The following is a 7,767-nucleotide window of genomic DNA, read 5'->3' as shown; positions in this document are numbered from 1 at the left end:
TTTTCTTGATTACAGGCTAGTTTTAGATGGATTTTAGCTTTCTTAGCTAAAGAAATGTCATGGAATCTACAAGCTTTTACGAATAAAATCTTTGTTTATAAATCTTTAACCTACAGTGAGTCCCTGTTCCTGCACATGACACAAAAGTGTTGCATCGATTCGCTCTCCGAAACACCCTGTGCCCAAATGGTTTCCCTCTACGGACTCCCGATCACGCCGCAAAGGGTCGCCAGCTCTTCAGTGGTACTCCCACTCTAAAACTCTGCCACTGCTGCTCCTGTGTTTGGCGGATGAACGAATGGGGATTGAACGCGTCTGTAGTACCCAACTGTGGGACGCATCTTGCAGAGCAATGGTAAGGTGTAGACTCCCTGATTGGTGCTGAGTTCGAGATATAGGAGCCGCACCCCAAAAGGTGCCATGGGGTAAATCTCATCTCGCCGCTCCAGCTTTCGCTCGTCTCTCACTTGGACGGGGGAGGAGGTTTCACCGTCTCGCTCTTCACTTTTCGACCTCTCAACAAGAAGATCGAGAGCGAGGGAGGAAAAAAGAGTAAGGATAAAAGTTCTACTTGGTCGGGTTTCTCCTCTTCCTTTTGAGGCTTCCCCTTTTGACCGCAAAAAGGTAGGGAGGACGATGTTCTCCGGTCTGATCCATCGACCGGAAGCTTCGGTTCCGCCACCCGAGGAGGGCCACCACAGCCCTAACCTGGTCCTCACGGCGGACCCCAAGCCTCGTCTCCGATGGACGGCCGACCTCCATGAGCGCTTCGTCGATGCCGTCACCCAGCTCGGCGGACCCGCGAGTTAGTTCCTATCTTGTTGCTCTAAATCCCTCCTCCTTCCGTTGTGGGCATTCAAGAACTTATCTTCGATGCACACTACGGGTTTGTTAATATTCCGATGAAATTGATCTTTTTCTCGCTGTTCATCCGCTGTCATTATGTCTTATGCCCCCCTAGACATCTTGAAGGTTTGCTTTGCTCTTGTGAATTCTATCTGCTTAAATTTGTGATGTTTGACTTTTTAAAAAAAAATGATAATTGGTTGTTCTTCGTTGCCTCTTGCTATCGTACTTATCTGGGCTTCCCTTGTAAATTGATTGAATCTACAGCTTTCCGAAGTTGCCTCCTGGCCGCCTCAATTCTCTAATTTTCTTTATCTCGTCTTGAATTTAAATCTTTTAGGTGTTTGTTCACTCGCACTTTTTCTTTTTCACCTGTTAAAATTCCCTGATGAAAAGAAAAGCCATCAAGTGATCACGCAGATCTAAAGGTACGAAATGTTCGATCTCCTTGCTTCAACGAGTCTTCTTTATGCTTTTTTAAATACCTCAAGCGTACAGGACTAGACCTCCCGTTTTTCCCCTTTGAATTGTGTCCTTGCTTACATGCGGGATGTGATTCGCCACTGGTTTTGTGCCTGTTGTTATTTTCAATTTACATTATAAACCTGAATTCATTTCTCTTCAGATTAAAATGGTTTTTTTCCTTAACTAGCAGAAATGTGCTGCTTGATGACTAAGATTCTGTTTTAAGTAATGATATGCTAGGACGTGATTTTAATTTCATAATTTGGTTTTCTGAGGGACTACTCTTCACCTTGATTTCAGATTATTACTTCTTCCTGATGTTCTTATGCAGCCAGGAGCTTCCTCAACTGTTCGTCTTGTCTTATTCGTTTTTCCGTTGTGTTGTTATCTATAGCCTTAGGTCTTTCAGATTGATTATCATGACATTTATATTGTTTCTTCATGGTGTTAAGAATGAAAACCTTCTTTGCTTGCGACCATAATGTATTTATTGTACTTACTAGTGATCAGTGCAGTATACAAAGTGTTCCTTTTATTTTTCTCCACACCATGCTTGAGTTTTGAGGTATATTGTTCTAATTTCTGGTCCAACGCAGTGTTTCTTCACAATCATCTTAGAAACATCTGTTACTCTCTAAAAAATTTCTGTTATAAAAATCATTATATGTCATTATATGTTGTCATATTATGGTTATGAGTTGTCTGATGCAAATCATTGCTGCACAATTGTCAATGTCATGATTATCTAATGCAGAGGCAACACCAAAGACTATCATGAGAACAATGGGAGTAAAGGGGCTTACACTTTTTCACTTGAAGAGTCATCTTCAGGTATCAGTAGACACACTTACCTTAACCAATTATCGTAGCTTACCAGTTTCTTTTACATCTAATTCTCTTCTTTTGAAATCCAAATTTGGAGACATGGTTCTTACTTTTCTTTTCTTGCTTAATGCTTTCACCAGAAGTACAGATTAGGGAAGCAATCAGGCAAAGAAATAGCAGAGCAATCTAAAGATGGTAAGTTCTAGAATCTGTATTTATTGTTAATTCGTTTGTGCTTCCAGAGTTTGCATATTTATGCTATTAATTCTTAGTTGTTATGTTGACATGATGTTCGAAATATATGTGAGCAGATTATGCAAGGAACCTTGTAGTATTTGGATTTTGTTTTTTTGGCAATATTTGAAAAATAGAGGTTCTCTAGGAATTAGAGTCGAGTGATTTTTTCAATTTTGTTCCTATTTTAGTTCATTTTTCCTCCTTAGGGCTTCGTTTCTTCTCAGAGGTGGAGCATGTTATTCCTTAATATTGGTGGCCAGTGTGCACTGTTAAGAAGTCTTTGCATACACCTAAGTAGTGTGTCATGCTTGCTTTGATATGGATCTGTAACAGTGATGAGTTAGTGCTGATTGCAGATTGGGTGCTTCAATAAAATTATTTTTTGTTCTGTCCATCTAGAATCCAACTTGAATTATGAAAAGACACTATCTCTGACAATATCGAACTGTTACAAAGATTTTCAGCTTCTGGATTATTTAAGAGTTGACTTATGGAGAACTGCCTTTTCACAGTAAAATGGATGAATTTGCACTTTAACTTACATATGATATACTTGTTTTAAAAAACTTAGTAAAGTAAATTAGGCCTTAATCTGGTTTACTTTTAATGTTTATATCTTGATATCTCAGCTTCTTACATTACAGAAAAACCTAACAGCAGTGTTTCATCTCCAAGAATGCCTACATCTGATGTGAATGAGTAAGATATTTTCACAGACAAAAATATGTAGAGTTTGTACAACATAATATGTATATAAGAAAACATTAACTTGGTAGAAAATGCTGCTTTAGGGGTCAGGAAGTAAAAGAGGCCCTAAGAGCACAAATGGAAGTGGAAAGAAGGCTTCATGAACAAGTGGAGGTAAACAATTTTCTACACTTCTTTTTTATTCTTTATTTAAAGTAAATTTCTTTTTTCCCACCAATCTTGGCCTTCTATGCCAACTTTTGCCTAGCTATCCACATATGACTGTCATGTCAACTCTTTTGGTGAAAATATAGTGGGTTACATGATTATTTTTTTTCTGGTGCAATATCTAGATCTGTAATTTTCTACATGTTGCATTTATTAAGTAATACTTATTTTACATTTGAAGTTCTTCAATTGTGTAGAATGAGTAATTTCATTCATTACTTCATCATGAATGAGCTTACAAATATATAAGAAACATCTAAATCTCAAAAAAGGACAATACAGCTATCCTATTACATTAGTAATAATGCTATAACTATCTTTACATGTAAATCCTAGACAATTATCCTACAACTATATAGAAATACAACTTCCATATTCTAGGAGGGCAACCTCCATTTCTAAGAATGGAACTTTCATATTCTAGAAATACAACTTCCATAGAAATATAGTTTCCATTATTGTAGGGATACAAATATTAGATCTGTGTGATTCTTCGACACTCCCTGTCAAGCGGTTGTGAATATGTTTTGCAATCCAAGACTATCAAGTAATTTATAGAACACTGGACCTGTTAAGGCTGCAAAATTGTCCATTGTCCAGCTTTCCTTTGATGATAAATCAGTCTATTTTCACATGTTTCATTCTATCATGATGAACTGGGATGTGGATAATATTAATTGATGCTTTGTTGTCACAGTACAACAACCCAGGTTTGCCTACTTCGATGCTCGTCTGAAAGTATTATCTTTAGCCAAATTAATTCACAAATTTGTAAGGTCATGGCCCCACCATTGACTGTTTTTCTGCTGTTCCTCCAGGCGACTAAATTTCCCCCTAAACATGTATAGTAGTCGGAAATTGATCTTCTATCCTTAATAGATCCAGCCCAATCTGAATCTGTATAGGATTCTGTTCAAAGTTCTTCCTTGTTACGAAACATAATCCCTTTACCAGGTGCAGCTTTAGGGTATCTTAAGATTCTATTATGCTGCATCTAGGTGAGATTGCAAACATGAGTGCACAAATTGACTCATGACAGCAGCTGCATATGCGAATTTTGGCTTTGTGTGTGAAAGATATATCAATTTTCCTACCATCCTTTGATATAAGCCTCAGTCTACACTCTACAGTCAGTTCATCAATTTTGTCATCAAGTTTGTGGTTTGCTTCAATTGATATCTCAACTAGTTTGCAACCCATCATACTTGCCTCTTTGAGTAAATCTATTATATACCTTTGCTGCGAAATGAAGATCCCTTCTTTAGACCTTGGAACTTCAATTTCGAGAAAGTATCCAACTTTCCCAGATCCTTAATATGAAATTCATCAGCTAGATACAACTTGAGGTCTCCAATTTCTTGATGATCATCTGGTAACCACTGTCATCTACATACACAATTAAAGAGAAATTTTCCTTTAGAGTGTTTAACAAATAATGAATAATCACCTTCGATTTGCTGATAACCTCTTCACTATGGACTTTGTGACTCTTCCAAATCATACCTGAGGAGACCGTTTAAGACCACAAGATTGGAATCAGGAAGGAAGAATAATTCCAAAACAAGTTTAGAGTAAAAAGAAATCACTGAACAATGGATCCCTACCTATAGGTGATGCCACCACCTACTTCTTTCTGGACAGCAATGTACCCTTCAAAGGTTTGCGTGAAGGGGGGATTGTAAAGGAACATACAGAAAAAGGTTATTGACTCCTACAATGGATCAAAAATCTATTCACACTCCGACTCAGAGTCATCTAAACCTCCAACTGTATACCAAATTCAATTTGAAAAATCATCCAAAACTGAAAATCAGAATTTTAAAGTAAATTTTGCCAAATCCAGTTAAAATCTATGTATAACATCTTTATTGTGGACAGTAATATTAGCTTGAATTTCATATAGGCATCTCATGAAGTTTCTGATATCATGCTTGGATGAGTATCATGCTTGATACTGGGAGACATTTTTGATATCATGCTTGATACTGGGAGACATTTTTAGTGCTCGTCTGAAGGAAAAAGTAAATAACTGAAACTTTCTTTAACTAAGGCCAAAATGTGGATTCGTTGATGGTGGTGTTCCTTTTACTAAGTTTTGTGAATTATATTAATCCCAAATTATAGCTTCAATATATTCATGATAAATACAGGCAGCAGAGTTGTCATCATGAACCTGTTTGGATGAGTATGATACTGGGAGTCATTTTTAGTGCTCGTCTGAAGGAAAAAGTAAATAACTGAAACTTTCTTTAACTAAGGCCAAAATGTGGATCCGTTGATGGTGGTGTTCCTTTTACTAAGTTTTGTGAATTATATTAATCCCAAATTATAGCTTTAATATATTCATGATAAATACAGGCAGCAGAGTTGTCATCATGAACCTGTTTGACTATATTTCCTGGATGTCACTTTTTTCCTTGTTTGGAGGAGGGGATGTCTTTTTTTAAGTTAGTAATTTATTGAGTAATTAATAGCCATCCAATGCCTTTGTGCAACTTGTTTCGTAGATTATACGTGGTCATGTTTTCTCTCTTTTCGATAACTTTAGATTTTGCTTGGGATAAATTGTTCACTCTTTGGACGTGCAATTTATTTTAAACGATACTGTTCTGTCATTGCCCTGAATGAACTTAATTTACCTTGAGCTCTTTTCTTGAACATATGATCACTATATTCCACATGAAGATGTTGGAATTTGCATTGAAATTGCTTCAACATGATTAATACCCTATTTTACTATTTTTAACTAATAACCAGAGTCAATTTGTTTGTTTTTGCTGATGCTTCTATCTATTTATTTTCCCATTCTTATTCACCCATAATTAGCAGAATATACTTGTGTTTCTGTTGGCTATTTGAGCAGGTTCAGAAACACGTGCAGATTCGAATGGAGGCATACCATAATTATATTGATTCCTTATTAGCAATGGCATACAAGATAGTGTCAGAGCAAATTGCATTGAGTGGCCTTGGATCAGTGGGTGATCTTCCAAACCTGGCAAATGCATTCATATGCTCCTTGTCTGATCCCTCGAGTCAATCTACGTTCCATGAGTCATCTGTGGGTTCAATCAAGTTGCACAGTGCTGGAGGCAAGCATTCTCCTCCATCAGCGATTGAGTGTCAGTTCAACCAACAGGAGCCACTGAAACACGAACCATGCTGAAGAAAGTTGGAGGTCCACCAGAATCAGTTGATACTCTGTATCTTGTTAGTGGTTGTTTTCTACTACATTTTGAAGGAAAAGCTATCAAGACGATTTGGAAGTAACTTGTGACTCCTTGAATATTGTGTTAAGAAATCTCACCTGCATACTTCTGTATTGGATTGACTTTGCTGTTGCTAAGACACTTTGGTACATGCTATATTCAATGTATTCCTGTGAGCCACTGATCCAATGTAGATGAGCTTAGACTCTTACTGTGCCAAATGGAGCTGTTGGTACAATATTGATGAACCTAGAAGTGGTCATCCGAAATGCTTAAATCCATATTGTTAATGATAGTATGTGCTACCATGTGTTACTATGTCATGGATGAGAGGCACAACTTAATCTGTTGAGGATATTGATTTGATAACATGCTCCTGGGAAAATCGCAATGAACTTTTTTTTTCCTTATGTAACGAGAAAAAGGTTGGTAAAGGAGAAAAAAGAAAAGAAATTTAATTTATGGTCTTGATATTGGATATGGCCTTTTTACCTATTCACTGAGTACCTCACGCATGCAATCATGATGATGAAAAATTCTTATTTCGAATCCACATTTCTTTTTGCTGGATAAATCGTTAGATCTCGATTTTTTTTTTAACCACGTTTCAATATTAGAATTCATATCAAGTTTGGTGTACTCAAAGGAGCTTTATTCTTTGGGATGAATTTTCTTATTTTCTTTTACTGGTATACGAAGGGAATCACAATCAGTATGGGTTAATTGTATATTACTAATTGTAATTAGCTACCTTTAGCGGATCTTTACACTTGTAAAAATTATATTAGGATCCTTATATTATCAAATTAAAAATATTTAATCCTGTTTCTCTTTATGTCGTTGACTCTGTTGACGAAAATACTAAACATACGTAAATCAAAGTGAGGTAGAGTCAATATATGCTCAGTGGTAAACCCTGTGATATTTTTGTTAACAGAATCGATGGCGTGAGGAGAAATAGGGTTAAATGTTATACTTTCATATCTATAGAGATCTCAATGTAACTTTTGAAAATATAAAGATCGAAATGCTAAAGATAACTAATTATAGGAGGTAATATGTAATTAGTACCTCTAGTATACTGATCCTCTTACAATTGATAGGGATCATCCAGATTCTTTTATCATAATAATCTCATATCTAATATCAGTCTCAAGACTAGTGTTACCATATTCATTCATTCATTCATTTAGAAGTTATTAAGTACTATCAATATCATATACATTCAATAATTTAGAAGTTATTAAGTAATATCAATGAATCATATCCT

General features: G+C 36.2%; 1 protein-coding gene across 4 annotated transcripts; it reads left to right on the top strand.

The window, feature by feature from the left end:
• The first annotated feature begins 381 nt into the window (after positions 1-381).
• On the top strand, positions 382-6,673 carry LOC103998375 (protein PHR1-LIKE 2). Of its 4 annotated transcripts, none has more exons than XM_065126224.1 (6): positions 382-805; positions 2,066-2,142; positions 2,277-2,331; positions 3,003-3,072; positions 3,165-3,234; positions 6,170-6,673. In XM_065126224.1, exons 1-6 carry the CDS (start codon positions 637-639, stop codon positions 6,452-6,454), a joined length of 726 nt encoding a protein of 241 aa, XP_064982296.1. In that variant the 5' UTR covers positions 382-636; the 3' UTR covers positions 6,455-6,673. The 4 variants fall into 4 exon arrangements, with proteins under 4 accessions (XP_064982296.1, XP_064982297.1, XP_009418109.2 ...); XM_065126225.1 differs by having other exon boundaries at positions 398-805; positions 3,018-3,072; XM_009419834.3 differs by having other exon boundaries at positions 398-805; positions 6,152-6,673.
• The last annotated feature ends 1,094 nt before the right edge of the window (positions 6,674-7,767 follow it).

Source organism: Musa acuminata, chromosome BXJ2-9 (assembly GCF_036884655.1).
Source record: "Musa acuminata AAA Group cultivar baxijiao chromosome BXJ2-9, Cavendish_Baxijiao_AAA, whole genome shotgun sequence".
Classification (NCBI taxonomy): Eukaryota; Viridiplantae; Streptophyta; class Magnoliopsida; order Zingiberales; family Musaceae; genus Musa; species Musa acuminata.
The sequence above is the reverse complement of the archived record's forward strand: the minus strand, read 5'-3'. Positions and strand labels throughout refer to the sequence as shown.